The 23,227-nt window shown below is 42.3% G+C and overlaps 1 protein-coding gene across 2 annotated transcripts in view; it reads right to left on the bottom strand.

The window, feature by feature from the left end:
• Positions 1-23,227, bottom strand: part of sema5a (sema domain, seven thrombospondin repeats (type 1 and type 1-like), transmembrane domain (TM) and short cytoplasmic domain, (semaphorin) 5A) — a 135,722-nt gene that overhangs the window by 48,848 nt on the left and 63,647 nt on the right. For both annotated transcript variants that reach the window (XR_005204950.1, XM_037756930.1), the window contains exons 6-12: positions 22,804-22,902; positions 17,434-17,647; positions 14,892-15,177; positions 12,376-12,511; positions 6,599-6,803; positions 2,786-2,993; positions 911-1,028 (exon numbers count right to left, since the gene is read on the bottom strand). Coding sequence is in view for 1 of the 2 variants with exons in the window: in XM_037756930.1 (XP_037612858.1) it covers positions 911-1,028; positions 2,786-2,993; positions 6,599-6,803; positions 12,376-12,511; positions 14,892-15,177; positions 17,434-17,647; positions 22,804-22,902 (1,266 nt within the window). In the remaining variant the exon portion in view is untranslated. The remainder of the gene's footprint in view (positions 1-910; positions 1,029-2,785; positions 2,994-6,598; positions 6,804-12,375; positions 12,512-14,891; positions 15,178-17,433; positions 17,648-22,803; positions 22,903-23,227) is intronic.

The following is a 23,227-nucleotide window of genomic DNA, read 5'->3' as shown; positions in this document are numbered from 1 at the left end:
TGGCTCCGAATGACGTGAAAAATCTCAAGATGGCAGCTCCTGTATCCTGGATATTTTGGCTTCACTTTTGTACAGTGGGAGGAAGAGGAAGACGTGTCGTCCATCTATATTTACAGTCTATAGTTTGATGTAGTAATGACTAATTGAATGATGGAGTTGTAGCCTCCAGCATAAGGAAAAAATTACGTGGCAAAATTAGAACGTGTCTGTTTATGCACATATGTATGCATGATTGTGTGCGTCCATGTTATATATCTGAATGCAGTGTAAGCCAAGTTTCTGCCAGAGCTCGGCTGACAGATGCCACTGGGTGCTCAGTGGCTTGACTGCCAAATATTCCTCTGAACATGAAGCCACATAAAAGGGCACGGAGGCACACAGCACTCTCCGCTGTGACTGGCTTGAAAATGATGTCTGTGAAACGATGAGAAAAAAAAAGAAAAAGAGACATGCTGGAATTGATAGGCTTACCGCCCTTCTAATACCGCTCCAAAATGTGGCGTGCGTTAAAATAAATGGAAGAGCTGTTTTGCTAATGAACAAGCAGTCAGAGGTGAATGATCGAGGCGGCGCTCTAGATCATTCCCGGTGGTACGCGGCGCTCCCTTAAAGTCGAGTTGTTCGGCCCCGAGACGTCTTTCTTGGGCGAAGATATGTTTCTCAGGCTGGTTTTAGGGGATGTTGCTTGTAAGTTGTGAGCGCATGGAGAGAATACAGAGCAGGCTGGAGCCTTCAAAGGAGAGGAGTGACGATGAATGCGAGTATTCATGTGGAGGGGAGAGCGACCATGAAGGCCAAGTGAGGATAATTGTGTCTTCTACCAACTTTTCAAAGTAGAGACAGCAAAGGAAGTGAGTAACAATGTAGTGAACTACAATGAGGTATCAGGAAGCAGCTCAGTGATACTCACGGGGCATTTTGTGATGCTCTGCTCCCATTGGCTCATCCTGACACTTTCCTCCAGTGTGGTGCATTTCTTCAGCAACAGGTCCCAACCACAGTACGGGTCTCTGGCCCCCACACAGGCTCTGAAAGGACAATAATCAACTTTTTAATGGGCTTTTATTAAGCAGTCATGTGAATACAGATTGCTCTGCATTGTGACAGGACGTGAAATCTAGCAGGAAGATTATGGAGAAAGCTGGAAGATAAGGTGGTGGGAGAAATGATGGATGGAAAAAAATAAAAGGAAACGGGAGAGATAAGACGGGAGAGAGTGGCAAAGCAGAGAAGGAGATACAGGGAAAAAGAGGGAAGTGTAGAGGTGTAGAAAGAGCAAATTAACATAGAAGAGAGGGAAGAGAAAAGCTCCTCAAGTGACAGAGAAGAGGAACGAGATAAGAAAGGCAGGAGAAAAATGTTAATAAGAGCATTGCGATTCTCCACAATGCTTACATTGCACCGGCATCCTAAAATCACGTCTTAACACAATGTGCTGACTGATTTCTCAGGTAATCTGCAGCCAGGATTATAGTTTTGTGTCCGCATACACACATTTCTGACTCAAATCAGCTCAACAAAGACTCGCAGTCTGTGAGGATATTGTATAGCAAAGATAGCTGGGTCTGTCTTTGCCGTATCTGCTTCAGGTGGTTTATCGAGTGCAATAAAACGCCTGATGTTACTCTTTTTATGCAAATACGAGTCGGCGGTGACAGCACAACGACATATCTCTGAGCCACATGCATCAACGGAGCCTAACGGCGAAATGTAACCGAAGTCATCCGTGGGTTTCATAACAATGAACCGGGCGCAGATGCAAACACCAGTGCGAGGACACAAGATGCCTCCGTTCATGTGAAAATGCAGAAAGGCACACACTCCGGCCTCCTTGCACACACTATTAACGGACACCCAAGGCGGCTGACGTAGCGTCTGGGTGGCTAACAAAAAGCAGAGAGAGAGAGTTATGGACTGTGTCTGTACGGACAAGGATATAAGGGGTGACGACAGCAGCACAGAATGAAAGGGAGAAGGAACAAGATAATACTTGTCTTTCAGGGGGCCTTAAGGGCCTTGCAGATTACGCACCACCCATCAGTGAGCCACGCAGCACACACAGCCAAGCAGAGAGGCATCATTCTAAAATTTCAAACAGGTAAACCTCAAAGAAATGTCAGTCATGAACCCTCGCTGCACTGCCAGTCTGTGAGCATGGTTTCTTTAGTCTGTTTTGTTGTTTTCTGACTCTCTTAAAAAAAAAAAAAAAAAAGCGTGAAAGAGGTGATGAAGTGCTATAATGGCTGCGGCATATATCACCGAACCACAGCTTGTAATACGAAGCCTCAACTCCTCTGTGTATTCCAATAACAGCTCATTGTGTGGGAGATAAGGAATGCAGGTGTGACTCCTTTTCGGCGTGCGATGATGGATGGGATCCCAATCTTGTGGTGAGTCTCGACACCCTGGGCTCTGTCTCGGGTTTTTCTTCGCCAATATTTAACGCCTTTGACGGAGCGTCTTCCAGACAGACAGAAACTCAATATATCTGCTAAACGCACGCGCGGCTGCAACAGAACTGTGCGTGCGAAGCGGAAGACGCACGGTTCGATGACGAGAGGAAGACAGCGAGACAGACAGAGGGCAGTCGTATAGGCACCTCCAGTGGCTGACAAAAGCTGATTTACAGGGTTTTAAATCTCAGCCTGACCAACACACAGAGGCCTGGCCCTCTCAGATAAAGAGCATCTCATGAAAAGACGGAGCTTTAGAACTTTGTTGTGTACATATTTGCTTTTGACAGTCCTCATTGAGATTAATGGTGCCGGTTGGTGCATGTACTCACTCTCTGCTCTTGTGGTAGCTGCATCTCTTGAGCGGGATCTTGATGACCTGGTCTCTCACACCCACATAAAGCTCGCTGCGGCTGTGCAGGATCAGCAGGCTTCGGATCGGCTGCCTCTTCCTGGGCGGGAACAATTCGATCTCCTCCAACAGGCAGCTCCCCGTGGACTGATTGAGAGGGGAAAGCACTTTCCTGATAGTACCGTAATCTGGAAGAGAAAGAGAGGGGGGGGGGGGGGGAGAAGAGAAGATTTGGTCACAAAGAGGAAGGCGGGTGTTATCTACACGAGAAAGCAGTGGAGAGAAAAGTAGCGGCAGGGTGAGAACAGCAGAGAGTTTGATGAGGGAAAAACAACAAAAAAGATATCTCGGATGAGCCAAACTGCACACAGGCCGATGTGAACTCAGTGTGAACCGAAACAACAATCACTTCCCAACAGAGAGGTTCTGAAATAGGACTTTCAAAAAGACCGGCGGTGGCTGGCGTGGTTATGCCATTGACATGCTGTAGATGCAATCAAGGAATTGGTACTGTGTAGCACGTCGTGAATATATATTCCGGGGAAAGAAACCACTTCTGAGAGATCTGAGTGTGGATACCCATGTCATTGTGGATACGTCCTGACCTTTATTTTATGTGAGCTAGGCCTGATGAAGAGATGAAGTTGCTGGAATTTTTTTTTTTGGGGGGGGGAGCAAAAACAAACATCATCTCTAATACATGCAATCCCCTGGGTGCAGAAAAAGTAATTAGGTGCATAGTGACGCCAAGGGAAGAAGGGTGAATTGCTAATACATAGTTTCAAAGTAAGAAATGTAAATGTTAAGTGTTGCCCCAAGCAGTGTTGGTGCAGTAACATATTACTTAGTACCATGTTACAGTAATGTGATTACTAGTTCAAGTAACCTTTACTACTTTGACAATTTGGGTGTTGACTTGTTCGGTAATTTGTTGGAGGGTTGATATTAGTTTGGTCCAGTGGATAGACTGGTCCGGGAAGTGCTAGCTTGGCACAGGAGCTGGAGGTATAGTGAGGTGGGGTCAGCCCTATACGTTCCCTCACCATCATCCCCGCCCCATGTTAAAATCTATCCATAACTTTTTGAGATATCACACTAACAATATCCTATAACAGACGGACAGCCTAGCAAGTACTTAACTGCCTTTGTTGGTTGGGTTGGTTAGGTTTAGGCATGAGGAGTGAGACTGGTTAGGGTTAAGGAAAGAATATCAGGGTAAGCAAATCAGAGGCAGAGTAGGGCAGGTCATGCCTTTGTCATAGTAGGGAAAAAAATATTGTAACCTGGAAGGACCAGTGATGTCATTCTACATAATAATTAGCCATGTGCTTCTGTTTGTTGTATTTTCATTGTGAGCCCCAAAGCTTCCCTGTGAGGATGGGACTTCTGGAGAGCTGTGTGCTAACCGTGTCTTAATGGTAAGCACGGTTAAGCAGTGTTGATGCTTAGTAAATAAGAATGCAGTCTGGATGCTTGTTTAACCACGTTGTAGTTTGCACGACATTACTCTTGTGCTTACATATAAATACAATACATTACATTAACTACAATATTTATTCTATATATTTTTCTCAATCTATTTGTACTTACTTCTAGGGATGTTCTCAACCAAAGAAATTCTTAGTCGACTAATACATATGATTTTGTCGACTAATGGATTCGTTGATTTAATCGACAGATCTGTAAAACTGTGTTTCTCCACAAAGAATCACAAAAGCACCTCTTTAAATATTGTGTTTACCAGAGATGTGCTCACAAGTTTCTTGGAAATAAGTCATTCAGCAGGAAAAAAGTATTAAAAAATGAGTAATGTTAATTGACTAAAGAAATCTTCCGCAACACAATAAAGGCTTTTCTTATCTTATACTATAATGTCTAATTTTCTAATCCTACACATGTTGAAATAATTACTTTTGCTGCTGAGTAATTATGTAATTATGTTTTTTAGTGAGTGATATGTATAATGAGTAAGTGCTAAGTTGTTTTTCCCTCAAGGCACATACCATCACTAACTCCTACTGACTAGAAAAGTGGTACTTTGGTGAACCAGGACCTTCCAGGAAAATCTTTTTGCATTTAGCTGAATTCTGTCCATGTTAACTGCTAGAGAGAAAATGCTGCTGCAGGGCTGAGAAAACTAATGAGGGCTGAATAACAAGGGAGGGGAAATGTGCTTCAAGCCACATGTTTGAATAAAAGAACCCTACACCTTGACATCTTTGGACCCCCAGTTGGAGCTATCAGGTTTTCCACAGTGGCCCCAATCAGCGGGGTGCGTTTAAGCGTTAATAATAGCATGTGATTAGGTACAGTATGTGCGCTACCCAATGGCCTTGGCAGGGATTCAGATGTTTTCATTAGCGTCTGGTTAGTGTCTGGGGAACTTGCAGTGTGGGCAGCTCTGGTCCGACGCTACATTGATCACACAGCACCATGCAAACAATGAGAGGGGAGTTTTTGAGGGAGATGCCAAGCATAGAGCCACTGAACTGGAACAGGTTGCGTGCATGGGAGCGTGTGCTCGCATGTGTGATATCCTAAAATAACACTGACTAACAACAGAAAGATCCTGTTGACATTTCCCAGCGGGGCTATGGTACATTAGCACAATGAAGTGGGTCACTACGTTCGAATCCTGTTCAGTACATCCGCTCTTAATCCATATTTTGTGCTATATCATAAAACAGGACAAACGCCAAGTGTATCTGGTGTCTAGCTGATACTGTTTTCAGCACTTTGCCAAGTGTAACATCACATATTGTCACACACCCGTGTGATCAAACAGTCTACTGATAAGCAGGCGGTGCCATGCAGTTCACAGAGGGAAAACGTGTAAGGGTGAAATGAGAGCTGTATGTGTGTGTTATTAATTACCCGTCTGTTTTCTTTTGACACATGGCTGTCGGCTGTTTCATGGTGTCTACGATCTCTTAGTGAGGGATCGCATGGCAGTGATATGTGGTGTGTGTTCTGTCAGTGCATATGGAGGACATATGGAGTGATCAAACTCGGGTCAGAAGACTCAGCTTTGATGCCTCCTCAGAAGTACACATCTATTGGTTTCATTCTTCTTCTTACAGGCCTTTTTAGTATGTGCAAAGACCGTACTTCAAAAAGGCTTAAAAACTAATTTTAGATTAAAAAAAAAAAGTATTTATTGAAAACAATCAATACCCATGACAATATCAGTTGAATCTTAAATTTAGAAAGCTACGTTAGATATTATTTATTAAGAGTTTAACACTCCTAAAATGATAATCTCTGCTAATATGCTCCTCCAAGACTGTGTTGGTGTGAATCCTGATCAGAGCATGCTAGCGGAGCGCAAGCCGGAGGATGTTGGATGGAGCACAGAGCAGATTTTTTGAAAAAGTCGGAGCGTCACCTTATCTCCCGCTCCATCCAGCCTACAGCTCGCACCGTGAGTTCGAAGCGTGCCCGAGCCCGACCCAGAATGCATCTGTGTATTGCGCCCCCACACTATTTTCTTACATGAATCAGCTGTTGCGAGCTCGACAATGGAGTTCACAAAATACTTTCAAAAGCAAGCTGAGAAGCGAGCGGTGAGCGATTTTGAGTGCAGCGGGGTGAAATCTTACTTGAGCGCAGAGTGATATTGAGTGAAATTAAAAAAATATGTTTACAGGGTCATTAAGAAGCCAAAAAATCCCAGCAGACACATGCAAGAAGCAAAAATATGCCAATGAAAAACAAAAGACAGTAGCATGTGGACACACTGTCTCAAAGTCTCAAAAGTCAAACACAATGCATGCACACAGTGCCAAGAACTCACCCGTGGCCAAGTATATGATGTGAAACAGCATGTCCTTCCCCTGCACCACGTCCACCGCCACGTGAGTGAACCGCACGTTGTCCTCCATGAAGTAGGGCACGGGAACCACGGGTTGGACCACCTCATGCATCAGCAAAAACTTCTGAGCATCCTGCAGGTTTCTTTCAGTCAGGTTCACGTAGGAGCCGGAGTCAATGGTGCCGCACTGTGGAGGCGGAGGAGGACAGAAAGAAAAAGATTGACTGACTACATTAAAGCATAAAACCTTCAAGCTCTTTGGGATGAAAAGCTACGTTAATATGCTTGATATTTTTTTGTCCAGAAGTACCACCAGAGATGAGAATAGAGAGGGATTGAATGATTAAATGAACAAGGCTTTAAAGTCGATTGCAGCCTTCGCTATCCTCACATCCTTAAGGCTTTGTAGTCAATACACCACGGCTGATGGAAGACGACTGGATGAATGGATGTTTGACTGAGCAAGTAGTTTGCTCTTTTATTAGATTTTTCCTCATATGCATATATATAGCTGGTGTGTTGTGTTGGTACCCAAATAGTAATGACTCTTACTGCTCTTTTACTTTCTTTTTTACCCTCAAATTAAACTAATATCTCAAAATGTTTTCATCTTCAGAGCTTCATTATTGCTATTCATAATGTTACAGTAAAAATGCAAATGCTGCAATATCATTCAAATAAAGGACTCCTCCAAAAATGACCCAAAATACTAAGACCTGCCTTGAAAGCAGTCCGGCTGCAAGAGCAGACGTATCTCATATAAATAGGTAGATTTCATTGTCAGATTCATTTGGTTTTATCAGGTATTGTTGACTCTAAGTTCTCGTTCTGTGTCCCGGTAGAGTTTCCTGCCGAAGTACAGTCAGTGCCTCCGCAGCACTTGCTTATAATATGAAATATCTAATATGTATGACATTTCCCCCGACTTCATTTATTAAAAGGAGTTCAATAAAGTGAACTGTCTCCAGTTAAAAGAAGGAAATATTAAGGAGTCCAAAGGATATTTTTGTGATGCTGGAGGGTTTTATATGTGTTTCTGACAACAGGATGTGTTAATTTCTTTAGTTAATATTTCTTTTTTTCTGGGAAACAATATAATAAATGAGCTTTGGCATTTTCAAATATTGCTTTCCAAGCTGAAAGAGGCTCCAACGAGCATTATACAGACTGCCATCAGAGGCAGGCTGCATTATTAGCACTAATTGCATACTAAAAACTAACTGCAAGGAATATACAGTATGTTTTTGACGCATGCTTATGCTTTCCAGTGACAATATGCATGCTTTTTAGGGTGGGAATGTACTGCCTTTTTTTCCACCAAGCCGAACTAAGAACTAAGTGAGGCAAAAAGCCAGTCCAGCTGAGGCAGAGCTGGATCAGAGAAGCTAACCATGCATGTCCTTCTCAGTAAAAGAGGTCCCTGGCTGGGGTCAGGAGGATTGTGGATTGAGGCCCCGTCCACAAAGAATAGGCCTACTCCAAGACACAGAGCAGAGAAAACAAAAATAAGCCACGCTTGACAATTACCCTAACCCAAATGACTGGTACTGTTTTTGTTTTGGACACAGTATCGCAGAATGCACCGCACGGATTTGCCCCAGGCTAACCGTATGCAGCCTCGCCGTACTAAGCCGAGACTGGACCTTGGGCGGCGATTAGTTCCTGCTGACTAGCTACAGTAGCAATGGCATGGACACTTTATACAGATCAATTCCTGGCCTTCCCTGGGCTGACGAATGAGACTCACGGTGGGCTTCCCCGGGATGGGCAACGGATCAGTGCCCTCGCCACATCAGGAGATGGGAAATTAAAGCCCTGAAGGACAGGGAAATGTAACACTGCGTGTATGTGCTGCTTGAGAGCCTCGAATGTGGCTCTTGCTTATGGCAAACACGTGTGTGTGTGCGGTGAGGACTATATAATAACATATGTCTAAGGTTTCCTTTTGTGGTTTGTCCTCGCACGTGTGTGAATCTCAACGTGTCTCAGCGTGATTGTATTTCTGCCACAGTGAGACAAAGTTAGGCGCTGACCAGTGAGGGTCTGTAGAGAGACAGATGTGACGATTTCCTCGGTGCAGACAAGGTGAGGGACAGAACCGTCATTTGGCTGAGGGCCCGTCCAACACTCAGTCCTGTCCTGCTCATCAGCAGCACACAGTGCTCTGCCAAGACGATAAGTGCCTCTGTGAAATATTACAGCATGTTTTTGCCAAATGGGCTTTTGTTTAAAACGCGTACCAGCAGGTCATTTAAAATTTCGGCATCCCAGTAAGATATGATTATAACTTTTGATTAGTTTTGGCTCCAAATGATTGTATATAGTGTTGAAAGGAAACCACAGAAAACTGACACCTCTTGTTTGTCGCAATTAAAATATCCAAGACAACAAAACAAAGACAACCAAACAGCAGACTCAGACTCTAACTTCAAGGGAAAGCTCGGCACTTTTATGTGGATTTGCTATCAGAGTATGTGTGTGTGTGTGTGCATAAGGATTCGGGAGTGTGCGGCACAAGAGAGAAAGTAATGCTAGTGAGCGGAGGAGAGTTTAAAGAGGACCTATTGTGCTCATTTTCAGGTGCTTCTTTGTATTTATGATTTCTACTAGAACATGTTTACGTGCTTTAATGTTCAAAAAAACGCTTTATTTTTCTCATACTGGGTGTGTTGCATTACCTCTTTTCACCCTCTGTCTGAAACGATGGGCCAGTCAGAGCCCAGTCTGCTCTGATTGGTCAGCTGGCCCACTCTGTTGTGAATGGTCAACCGAACCAAACTCTTCGGACTCCGCTCCAGCTCCGCTCTAACTAGCTTTGGTTGAGGGCGTGCCAAACTAAACTCTAGGCAGGTATAATGCAAATGTTTTACTTTGTGACATCACCAAGTTACAAAAGACAAGGCAGGACTTCAAGCAAGGCGTTTCAGACAGTTCAGGAGCAGTGTTTCTGTGGGGGAGAGTAACTCCCTTTGGCGTGGACTTTGGGCTTTATAACTTTGCAGACTTTTTACATGCACAAAAAACTATATAACACACTAAAGGAAAGGGGAAAGCAAAAAAGGACAATAGGTCCCCTTTAAGTGAATGTACGAGTGGATGTTGGACAGAATCTTGCATCGTGGTACAGGTAGGCACTGCTGGGTATGACTCCGTGAGCAGTACAAATCCGCTTTCTCGATCAATATAGCACGCATCGGGAATTTATCGCTTCAATTGACTACATTTCCCACCAACACCGATTGGACATCCACATAAAAAGGTGCCAGATTTTCCATATTTTTTTTAACACATGGAGCTTAAATGCGTTTGTACAGTAAGCAATTGCAGCGTGACAGAAAACCTATACAACACAGAGACGGTATTAGCTCCTAACGGCCAACGAACATGACTCATAGCCTGAATAAACCCAGCAGGATCAATCCGTGTGGTTCAAATAAATGGGGGGATTTTCTCTGCAGACAGACGGGGGAATTAAGCTCTCAATCAATGACCAGCGTGTGTGTTGAGTGATGAGTCCACAGTGATAATTATCCCTATTTGGTAGCAATCAACAACCCTCTATTTTTGTGGGCGTGTTTGTGTAAAGTAGATATGTACATGGCTGGTGGTTTTTATGGATGCTGGTTGCCTTTAGGTGTACGTTTTATGTGTGTAGGTGTGTGCACACAAAGGGCTGGGAAAAGGAAAAGCGGGCAGGCCATAAATCCTGCGCTCGTAAATCTAATCCTCCAACATTGACAAATGCTTGATGAAGATGTCACTGAAACCTAGATAAAGTGTGCATCGGTCCAGCGGTGAGGAGCAGCTATTGTGCCTGGGTTTAAGTGGAGGGATGTGGATGGAGAGGAAGAACTGATCCCTGTTTATCCTTGAGGAACACAGCCTCATAAAAGCCTATAGAATCCTCTCTGGGATGTACATAGAGGTATGCCGAAGAGAATAAATACGTAGCGAGATAGACGGAATTGGTTTTCTTAACGGAAAGTGAATTTCAGACATGCAGATATTTCAATGCATGACGGCTGTGAGGCGCTTTCTAAGTAACAGATCCATGGGTATATGTGCATTTCTTAGTAAACTGTCACAGCTAGCACTTTTTCTGCATCCACTCTTTTTCTGCATGAGCATGTCATTATAGATAATGTGTGTGTGCGACTGCTCGATAGCAGCCGTCGCGAATCCTCATGTGGCTGCTGGGAAACATGATCGAGGGCCCGTGCATGATGGGAAACGTGGGGAAGTGATGCGTGTGTCACACATTGTCAGCCAGACCTCAGAGGGAATTCAATCCCTCATGGAGAGCAGCGTGGATTAGCTCCCTCGCTATCTGCTAAGCCCGATACAACTGAGAGCCACTCCGGCTAATAAAACATTCCCTCTGTGTCATCAGTATCGAGCAGCGCCGAACATCGGGATGAGGTGCCGCTTGGTTCGCCCCTCCGAGTTTTAGCACGGAGTATAAACATAAAGTGCCACTTGTGCAAAACAAGGACAGTTTATTTATAGAGAGGGACTACAGTTCACAGAACGAGGCTATGAAACACCTTAAAGGAATGATTGGGCCATTGTAAAACTCACTGGATTTTATAACGAGTGGTCGTAATGTGTCTGTTCATGAGTAGAGCGAGGGATGATTCAAAGTGAGGAAATTAATGAGAGGGAAGGGCTTGCTGGGACTCGGAGGCAGGAATCATCAGGGTGAACACACGTACACATGTATAAATTTCCTCAGGCACACACCCAGCCACGCATATTGTTTAGCAGTGTGTTGGGTCTAAATCACATCAAGCACGAACAAATCTTTAAGGGTTAGCTCTGAACTTTAACTCACACATATACAGCCATAGTGAGCATGTTTTTTTGGCCATGCTAGTGGCGCGACTGTAGTGATGCCAATGATGGGCTGTTCTGGTCCAAAGTTTTGGTCCAGACTGAAATTTCTCTTAGAACCTTTTTGTTTTTTTACTGAAATGTAAAAAGTGAAACAACTATGGGATGGCTTGCCATGAAATTTGGTAAAAATCATAGACTAAGAAGTGGACGTTGTCAGCATGACGTCACCTGAACTGCTGTTTTGAAACCTTGTGTTCGGCATTTTGTTTTTTTGCAACCAGAAGTGACACGAGAGGGTGGAGCTAAGTACAAACGAACGCTGAATAAGACATTTTCATGCGACCAAAATGTTACAATTAACTTTCATGAACTGAAAACACACTGTGAAATTGTACGCCAAAAAGCAGACACCACCCAGACCGGACAACACCGTGGTAGTGACCTGTCAATCACAAGGTAGCCACACCCTAAAGCATACCCTGCTTTATGGTCTATTTGACTCTAAATGGGACCATAATTTACTAAATGAACATCATGCTGTATTGAAGAAGACTTGAAACTATCAATTGAGACCATAAACTCATGTTTACAATGTTTACCGAGGTAATAAATCAAGTGAGAAGTAGGCTCATTTTCTCATAGACTTCTATACAATCTGACTTCTTTTTGCAACCAAAGCAGTCGCCCCCTGCTGGCTATTAGAAAGAATACATTGGCTTCACTTTTCAGACCTGGAGGTTCCCCACTGGTACAGATATTCATGTCCCCCTTAGGGTGTATTGAAGTAACACAGTTTTTTTTCCAGCACTTTGGTAGGATATTCCCATCAGCCCCTTTCAGTGTTTATGGTGTTTCTCTGTTGTTCAAATAATAATAATAATAATAAATAAAACAGACCAGGGCTCTTCTCTGTGTAGTTTTGTTACCTGAAAGTCTGGGTTGGGGTTGGGGTAGGGCAGCCACGCTGACCGCGAGTTCTCCTGGTACTTGAAGGGCCCGTTGAAAACCTGTGCTATGGCACTGAGATTGAAGGCACACACCGCAGACGCAGCAATGCTGTTTCTGAATGTCAGGAACAGAAATAAAAGGGCAGAGAGAGACCCAACATTGGGGGGGTGAGAGGATGGAGGGGATGATGGATGAGAGAGGGGAGAAACAGGGAAGTATTGGATGAAAGAAATTTAAAAAAGGACACCAAGTAGAAAACTCTGTTCAAATCTTGTATTTGTAAAGGTGACCTCTGTATGTTTGTATTGCTCTCTGCCAACAATACAAATCAAACACCGGACAGACAGACGCAGATGCCGGCGTAAGTGATCGTCATTATTGGATTGTAAATCCAGCCACAGGACACAATTAAGCTGCTCGACTTGTCTGATTAACTGTACAGATCTCAGGCCTGAAATACAGCTTTGACTTTTTAAGCTGTCAGTTTCAACAAGTACCGGTCTCTAGCCTCTGAAGAGAGAGTAAAGAATGAGAGTATTAACTCTCAACTTAAACTGAGAGACTTGGGCGATGTGAATTATAATCCTATGCGGCTGTTCATTAAACTCTGTGCCTGCAGGGGGAAATGTTTCCAATACCCTTCAAAAGACTTCTTTTTCAGCAATGTGAAGGCATTGACCATAAAGAATAGATTACTCAGCTTTTACAGTAATAATGGTTTGTGCGTGTGTGTGTGTGTAAGTGCATGTGTGTGTGTGTGTTTATGAGTATGAGGAAAAAAAGATGGTGAGACAAAAAGAGGAAATGGTGTTTGTGAAAATAGAAAACAATAGTTTTCATCCATGGATGCATCCCATCTCTTACATCCCCCATGTGCATGATACAGTGTACACTTTAATAAGTGATGATAAGCTTCTTTCATGGGATTTAAATGGTACTGGAATGAGCGATCCTGTTTGTTGCTGGTTTGAGAGTTTATGGGAGGAGATTTTGACTGGAAATTCAATTTAAGATGCGCTTTGGCCATGTAAACTTTACTGTCACATTACTCAATTTTATATGCTCAGTGTGCATGCTAAAAAAAAAGGTCACATGCCAAGTTAATGCAGTCGAAGTGTGTTTGTTTACACAGCTGACAATGTGATGCCAAAAACACTGTGAATTATACATGAAGCTGTTCTCGGGGTGCATTAAAAACAACAGAGAATGAAAGAAAAATTGGATGATGTAAGTTGGCATTTTCATCTGATATCAACATGCTGAGAGCTGGAGCTCACTTTGGTTCATCTTTCACAATGCAAATTATACAGACTGTCAAATATAGCAGTGGAACTGGGGCGATTGTATAAAACTTTTAAAGACTTAAACTCTTAAAAGTTTGAATCTAACGACTTGATAAGTGACTTAATCTGATTATTTACAAAGGATGGATTTCTTTCAGAGAATTTGTATGCAGATTACAGTACAAAAGCGAACATAATAAGGACTCAGAGATACATAACAATTTGTGAAAATCACTCTGGGTATAAAAGGAAAGCAATTCGTCAACAAACAAATTTTCCAAAATGCAAATTTTAAAGGGTTCTTCTTTCAGTTCTGAAATTCTGTCACCATTATTATTGTAAACTTAATGTATACAGGAAGATGTATCGACTGTAACTAAAACTATGTTCACACTACAGGCGACAAAAGCAACAAAAGGGCCAAGCGTGGCCAGCTACATTGGCAAGTCGCTGTTGAAGTGTTGCTCAAGGCAAGCGCTCGTTGACGTAGTTACGCCAAATTCACACCAGAGCAGAGGCGAAGTGCGGTCTGCGGCGAACAGACATGCAATGTCTGAAAAGCTGCGGCGGCTGTTTCCGAGCTCTGTGAGCTGCAGCTGTTTTATTCTGCGGCGAAGAAAAAAAACGGAAAAGTTACATTTTTAGCTCGAAGGGCGGCCAGAGATGACCTTTAGCCAATCAGTGAACAGATCCTGTGACTCCTGTGACATGATGACATATGTTGTCTAAATAATCTCTTCCCGCCTGAAACACATGAACACGCCTCCTGGCCATGGAGCTCAACTAGCTCAACTTTAATTGTAGCACATCACGGCCGTCATGCAGGGTCATGTCTAGAGGGTATCCTGCAAATTGCGATGCTCGATGACCTATCCTAACCTTAACCATTTGAGGTCAATTCTTAACCTTAACTATTTAAGATCAAAGCCTAACCTTAACCGTCTTGCGAGAGTTACCTTCTAGACACGATCGTTACACAGCGACAAGTGTTGGGCGTCAGTTTGTAGCTTCATGTCACCAGCTTCCATTGAAAATGACTCGTAACCTGTTGCCGTATCGCTTATAGTGTGAACACAGCATAAGGGGGTCTGGGTGTAGCTAATTGTGGATGTAAATGCTATTAGAACAATGTCATATATTTTGTCAGAACAGTATGAAGAGAGAAAGGTATTTGTGGTCATTGTACTTTTGGAAAATGTCATGTTACTCACACGTTGGTAGTGAAAATGCCGTAGAGCAGCTCCAGCTCAGGTAGGTAAAAGGTTCCCTGCAGCTCGTTGTAGTTGAAGGGGATTTCTCCCGGTCGGGAGCAGTTCAGCCTGGCCTTCATGAAAGTCGTCCACGTGTCCTCGAGAAGGAAGCGACCGCCGATGTCGTTCTTACATACACGCCCTGCGCGGGAAAACACCGTCCGACCACAGTCATGCTCCACTGCGTTTTCCCGGAAGAAGAAGTAGGTGAAGTTGCCGATGTCGTAGGAGGAGACGAAGTTGGGCTCTGTTGAAGGAGAGGCGTCAGGAGACGAGGGAAAATGAGTGGGAGAGAGAAGACATAGTGAGAAAAGATGGAGAACTGCAGGAGAAAAGTGCAGAGAGAGGAAGAAGAAATGCCAAAAGAACAATATTTAAGGCTGTGGGAGTAAGAGCGAGTGGGAGAGCGAATGGGTATGTGTTGTGACTGATTGACTCGCACTGTGTGTGTGAGGCCCACACAACAGCAGGTGATCAGGATTAATAACTAGAGGCCATGTTATTAATGGCGTTGTGCTGTAATAAGAAAACTCATTTTTCACTCCCCAAACCTAAAGGTTAGGATGAGAAATGACCAAAACACGTGTAGCGTAATAGCTTTCACCCTATCAGAAACACGCGACCTCCGCGACACTGTCACAGCTACGACGTTCATCTTTATGTATGACATTATTGGATCTAAACCGCACACTTTATTCTCACTGACAGTGATTTAATTCACCTTTAAATGAAAGTGTCCCCCCCCCCCTTACTCATTTCAGCCCTCCTCTCCTCTGCACCTTTGGAGGGCAGTGCATGGAGACGGAGGCAAAAAAATCAATTCGCCATAAAATTAGTTATTAAACCTTTTCCCAGAAGGTTGCTGCACAGCAATGTATGTGGCGGCTTTTAATTTATTTTTTTCAATTTAGCTTAAATGTGAATCAGATAAAAATCACTTGCTGACAAGATACTGATTGACCTGCTCCTCTGTCGGCTGGACACCTTAAGCTGTCTGAAGTTCTCCAATCTGCTCGGAGGAGGTTTGTGCTCCAAGTGCGTCTGAACTTTCAGGGAAAGAGACATTGATTTCTGACAATTTCACAATTTCATGCTCCTCAAAGAAAGGCTGAGATAAATATAAAGATTTTCTAGTTGCTTAGTAACTTTAGAAAGATTTGTTTTTGGCTGCAACAGAAGAATTATAAAGAGACAATCTTCTTTTTCAGCATTCGGAACCAAGCACCCAGGAAGAGCGCCCGGCTTTGAAGCAAATTTTCATATTGGCCAAACGGTGGAATTACTAATTAATAATAACTATTATTAATTTTATTCACAGTTTTGAAATATACGCATCTCAAGTTTTGTCTCTTTTGTAATTTCCCTTCTTCCATACTTTTTTTTTTAATTATGCCACTTAGTTACATACTTAGTTATGCTTATTTTTAGGTCTATCAGTTGATGCTAGTGTGTCTGAAGTTTTGTTGGTAGCTATAGCTCAGAAGTCCAAATCGTGTCTGCTGGTTCGGACAGTTATCCGGGGACGGTTGGGACAGTATTGTTAATAGTTCCTACCTTGTTACAAATCAACAAAAAACAGACAAAAAACAAGACAAAGGCTTTTCCTAATTGACTAAAACCCACTGTGAAGTCACTGAGTGAATGTTTACTCAAGTGGCAGCCAGTCAGAAACCCTTTATCTTTCAAAATTCCATATCAGAGTAATTCAATTCAATTCAATACATTTTTATATGGCGTCAAATCGTAACAGAACATATCTTGAGGCGCCTTTCATATATAGCGGGTCTATATCGTACTCTATAATTTAGAGGCCCAGAAGAAATCCCCCATGAGCAAGGAAAAACTCTCCTTTAGCGGGTAGAAACCTTGGGCCTCGACCAGTTTGGTTTTGATTGAGTTATTGGGTTATATTTGGTTGATGAAAGTATAATAAATTTACTTGAATGTTTTCTTTTTTTTGTTTTAAATTATATATTTTTTTTAGCCCAAACAAGGTGTCCCAACCGACCCAGGGAGTCAGAATTTTGGGGAAATGCACCCCTTGTACATTTAACAAAATTGTGCATTTCATATTTGGGTTTCACTCTAAAAAAACTTGATAAATGTATAACAGACACCTGTATTAGACTGCTTTAAGTCTTATCTGTTCAGGGATCAAATTATTTTCATTACAGTTCAAGCAGTCTGTGAGTAATGGAAGGTTATTTGGTATTGACGCCGCTCTCCCCTACAATCCATCGACCAAGAGAGACAGATTCCTACTCTCATGTTAGAGGAGCATCTCCCAAGCTTAAGTATCCTTGAGCTAAAAACACTGAATCTCCACAAGCTGCAGTGCTGATGTTCAACAGCTGTGATGGGGGAAAGAAAAAATACATTTTCTCCTTCATTGGGTTTCTTTCTATATAAAATGCCCATCTTTTAATAACGTTTTTTACACACATTTACAGTAACATCTGTATCTACACCTGGACCCAAAACTTCAGCAACCCCCCTACTATACCGTTCAGCCACTTGGAGTTGTACTGGGCAGTGCGCAGCGGTGGCAGGCCGCCCAGGCTGCGGTAGATGGCGGGGTCTCGCCCAGAGAAGTCCATGGCCGTGGCGGCGTAAAGCTCCCCACTGGAGGTGATGAGGGCGGTGGAGTTGTGGAGGGGGTTGTATGGACACCGAGCCATCCCGCTGATCTGATCGTGGATCTCTGTCAAATTTGTCAGCTGCAACACAGACAAAGAAGAGGATGAGGGAAAAATAGGCATTGACAATACGCAGGTGTTGCCTAGATACTACTAGGAGAAAATCAATTTGATTGTATCTAACAGGAGTATCCCTTGAGTTAAGAAGCAAAAAACAATGAGACACATTTTCTCCTTATTTCTAAATAATGCATCGTTGTGAAAAAACTGGATAAAAAAATATAGGACAAAGTATCAAAGGGCAACATTAAAATGCAAACCGTAGAGGTCTGGTAATGTTTTTGTTTGTTCCTGCCAATATGCAAATGGTGCAGACAGACCAAAAAAAAATACTCCATCTCATTATGTTTTGTTTAGTTTACATCTACTGCGAAACACACACAACGATATATATATGAGCGAAACCTTCAGGAGCGGCAAACACAATCAGAGAACGCATTTAGAATCATTAGCTGCATAAAGCACACAAACAGAGCAGCTGCCTTGAGTCCAATGTTAAGCAGCCGCCTGTCAAGAAAGCAATACATTTTCTAAAACAGGCTTTTAAATGAAGATACTCTTGGTTGCTGTGTTTTCTTAGTTTGGTTGGACAAGCAGCTGTTCGTCTGGTTATAACATTATTAAACCACATCTTCGAGAAGCCTCTCAGAGTTCAAAAGAGGCTTGATGCGAGATGCAGTCTTCCCTGACGTTCTGCCTTTGAATATGAGGCCAAATCCAACTCCCTGCTTTTTAAAAATACTTTACAGCATGACCCTGGCTTAGCCCTGACACACTGTGCTGGTTCCTAGTTATAAAAAAATAAAAAAACAGGACATAGCTCAGTGACTCAGCCTTGAATACCAAAATGGGAGTAATACATTTTTTAAATCCAAGTCGTAATTATATTTTATGGTGCAAAAGTAAACACAGTATACGAGGATTAGCTCATGGTTTGTGCTTCCATCCAAGTTCATCTAAGTTCTGAGGGCACGAGTTAAAAAGATTGCACTAATCTCAGGTTTTTTAGAAATCCTCAAATGATGATTAAAGTTACTCTATTTGCAATTACTTTTCCATCAATCAGGGCTCCATATTTTTGACTCCTCTGTGCTTGCGGAGGGCTCACAGCTCAATCTCTCCTCCTCACACATTGTGAATAGTGGACTCCTCTACACAAGAGGCCAGACTCCATTCAGCGCATGTGTTTGGGGGGGTGAGAAACGGGACACTTCTTCAGTCAATTTCCCGGAGCCGGTCGATTTGGATCAAGGGTTCTGTTAACACCCGCCACCTCTGCTCCACCCAAACCACAACAAAACAGAGCAGCCCTGTCTGAGATGAAAGCCCTGTATTGACTCATTCTGTGGGTCGGAAGCTGCTTTTAGGTCAATTGGGTCATTTAGAAAAAAACAAGAGGAGGAGTGATAAACGGATAGACTGCAGTGCTTCCGTTGCATTTTGAGGAAGTGGAGTGAAAGTCGTCTCTGTAGTCGACCCGGCAGCTGTGCGAGTAGGACACTGAAGTGACTTTGAATGCCTCTAATAGAGACTTTTTAGAAGGCGACAGCTCACAGCTTAGACAGACTGCCAGTTGGGTGCTATGTGTGGCGCTACTGCTACTGAGACGCTTTTGTGGCTGTTGAGGGAATTTTTAACGATCCACTATCACAGGAAATCTAGCCACACGTTTTTTTTTTTCATCGGACCTGCTGCAACAGCATTGATATTCCACCGTGGACGGTTAGCAAATCCTGTGATCAGTTGTCACAATAAACTCTGTTTTTGTACGTATTTCCTGCATTCTGGTGATATTTCATGTACCAATTTATGATGGAAATGTCTATATTTATGTAAAGGAAAACACGAAAATTCAAAATATAATGGGATATAATGCAGTAAGGCTCTCAGGCATTCTGTATTGCTTTCAAATATTTATTTATTCAACTTCTCTCATTTAATGTTATCAGTCAACACACATGTAGGTATGACTCACTCCTTCATGTCTTTTGTTCGGGGAGGTAACCGATGATATATTCATTCATTCTAATTAATTTATAAACCGCTGCACTTTAATAGCTCATAATGTGTTTCAGCAAGATTTATGCTCATGTTCAAAATGTTCTGCACATTCAAAAAACATATCCCACATATCTTTGTTCTCTGAGAAGTCGAGAATACATTTTGAGAAAAAAGTCATAATATTATGAGAATAAAGTCGTAATTTAATGAGAAGAAAGTCAGAACATTTCAAGATAAAATCTATAGTCTGCTATGCATTACTTTATTGCTCTGCTGATATGGTAGTATCCCCTTCAGACCGTCTGACAGGCACAGTTTGGGACTCTCTCTGGATGATGCTCTTCATCGGACGTGGAAAACCCTTCTGATCAGGTATAAATCTCACCATTGTATGGCTTACTGACCACACAAATGTTAACTTCACCAATTCCAATAAAGATCAGCTCACAGCTACTTCAGTGGGAAGCATCCTGCAGAAGAGAGACAGCCTCAAACAGAGCAAAGCTGTCTGGAAGCGAGGGGGACGCAGAGACACAGAGCTACCGGCCTCGCAATATGATAGGCTTAATATTATGACTTAATTCTCTAAATCTCAGATTATTATTTTTTTTTCTAACAGTGGCCCTAATACTCCGTCGTAATTGACAGACTAGAATTCCAACTTTGGGTGTATCTTATTCTCTGGCGAATTTACGGCTGCATTAGATTTCAGTAGTCGTTGGATATTGGTAGGTAAACAAACAAATATATTCCAAGTGATGGTGCTTATTGAAATAGTATCTCCAGTCGCAAGTTGAATAATATAGAAATCCATATGGAGTTCACCATTTAAATATTTAATGATCAATAAAGTGTGGGTGTATTCTTTTAAATTCTACTTAAATTTTATCCTACAAACCATTTTAAGTGTAATATTCTGTGATGATGACTGCAGTTTTTTTTAAGTGGCACCCATTTTAGTATTGTCCTTATTCTGTATTATTATGGAAAGACGTTAAATGATTCATAACATAACATAATAAAACACAGTAATATTTGACTTAAACTTGTGTTTGGAGACTGTGCCTTTTGCTTTCTACAATAATGGCAGAAATAAGCAAAAATAAATGTATTTAATTTATTTGATATTTGAACTGGCAAAATAAATACATCTACAAATTCTATAAATTCGGTACTCTGTGATGAAAGTTCATCGACACAATCTCCTAATCAAATATTAAGAAGGTAAAATGATTGAAATGAGCTATTGTTTTATTTAAAAGACGTCTTCCTGACTGCGATTCTCATTATTCCCATCATTATCAGTGGCAGCACGACTAAAAGTCACAGAAACGAACAGCTGTTTAATCTATAACCTCCGAGCACTTATTAAACTAATAGAATATTCTGCTCCTTCTCCGTTCATCCATCACAGTTGATAGTAAATCTGTCTGAGCGCGACTCCGTTGCTGTTGCCGCGCCCGACCAGTGTTTCACATTAACGGACGTTCAGTGGGTAAATATGACAGCCCCTGATGAAATACGGCTATAATAATGTCGTGACATTTCAACTATATGTATTTTCACAGCAGTAAACAGTCATTATGAGCCTGTGACCTTTGGGTGTAGTGCCTTTGGACCAAAACAAATGTCATCATAATAGTAAACTCCTGCAGCCTCCACCTCTGAAATCCCACAGAAAGGAGACGTCGCAGATATTTGATATGTTCTAAAAGTGTGAACACAATAGTCTGACATTTTAAATGTTGTTCTATACTTAACTTCAGTGGGACACTTCAGTATTGATAGTTGAATTTGTAGAAGCATGAAAGAGAGGAGTGAAAACATTGCTCTGCACTAGAATTAAATATAGAAAAGAAAAGACAACATGATTTGATACAAAGAATAAAAGCGAAATAACCGCAGTGACTCATGAAGAAGGGCAAAGCAGCACATATGAGACAAGCGTATATTTAGGCCAACGCCGTGATTATCGGGAGTAATGAGCTTAAGGCAATATTTTGATTATGACGTTTAACAAGTTTGAGGAAACACGACTTCTCAAATAACCCGAGCTTAATAAGATTCATCTTATAATTAGTCTACATCCCTGACTGCACAACAGAGGAGGCGAGAACAGACACACAAGCTCGTACAGTAAACCCCGTGATATCAAGATCACGACTCCATTTCATCTTGATTAAATGCGTTGATCAACCTTGGCCTTTCCATCTGACATTGTCACTTTGATCAATAACACTTCAATTAATATTTTGCAAAGTTATCAGGCTTACCCAGCTTGAAATATCACCGTTATTGAAGGATAATAACTTATCAAGATGTGTTGCATGAATAAATGTGGCATATATTACAGAAAAAAAACCTGAACGACTATGGCTGCTGTCTATTTCCATCCTGCACTGAAACATGAATGGGAAGCCTTGTTGCTAAACAGCCACCATTGTGGCCACAACTGACAATCATGGGCTAAAGGTGATGGTTCGTATAACAGTAGCACAAGTAGAGAAGAGTATTCAAGTCAGTGAAATGACATATGTTCTACAGGAATATCCTATCTATCTATGTAGATCTAACATTAGCTACCATAAGCTACTGGTTATACCCATGGATGTATTATTAGAACTGGATATCGGACAATAAGATGGCGCCTATTCATTGCAATGATGAATGAATTGCATTTTGATGACTTCACAGATGTTTAAATCACTTTTCCTCGGCCCGGAGGAAAGTTTTACAAATATAAAACCTCCGTGGATCCCAAATTCATAATACAAAGAGTCATAATTGACCTTGTTTGCAGTTGCTCTGTTAACAGTTTTACAGGTGTCTTTTTTACAATTGTGGTCTATGGGGAAAATGCTTTTTGGGCTGCAGGGGGATTTATCGCTGCAATACCGAGAGTGCCCAAAGGGAAAAATTGGAAGCAAGGTTGTGTCTAGAAGGTAAAGCACAAGTTGCAAGACTCTCAAAGATGGTTAAGGTTAGGATAGGACGTCGGGCAGCCTGTCTCGCAAGAATGTTTTGCAAACTTTTGCAATTACAGGGTTACCTTCTAGACACGACCCATATCAAAGTCTTATTATACATCCATGGTTATACCAACACACCAGCATATAAAGCTGTATCGGCAAAACCTGTGCGTGCATTGAACAGTGAAGGTGAACAGTTGTTCGTACCGTTCGGTTGGTGCAGATGGGGGTGAAGGCGTTGGTTCCACAGGTAAACAGCCTGTTCCCGTTCACCAGCAGCACCCTGATGTAGTTCTGGCACTCCTCCTGTGGAAACACAGCAGCAAACAGTTAGCAGCGGCTCCATTATCTCTCCATTGACAAGCAGCAGCATTAGGCAGAGAGACAAAATAACACTTTATGCCAATAAATGAGACAAACACCTGCAACCGCGGGAGTGCTACTCTCAAACGTGGCCAAGCTCGACAGAGTCAAATCAAGGCTAATGCGCACACGGCTTAGCCACGTCACATCTTAATTCTACAGGGACCAGATTTGGAGCGGGATGGAGAACAGATAAATGCAGCGGGCGTGAGAGAGGACCACTCAGGATTGGTTTAGAAAATTGCCTTGGCTTTGTTGACTGGTCGAA

The sequence above is a fragment of the Sebastes umbrosus genome, chromosome 21 (genome assembly GCF_015220745.1).
Source record: "Sebastes umbrosus isolate fSebUmb1 chromosome 21, fSebUmb1.pri, whole genome shotgun sequence".
Classification (NCBI taxonomy): Eukaryota; Metazoa; Chordata; class Actinopteri; order Perciformes; family Sebastidae; genus Sebastes; species Sebastes umbrosus.
The sequence above is the reverse complement of the archived record's forward strand: the minus strand, read 5'-3'. Positions and strand labels throughout refer to the sequence as shown.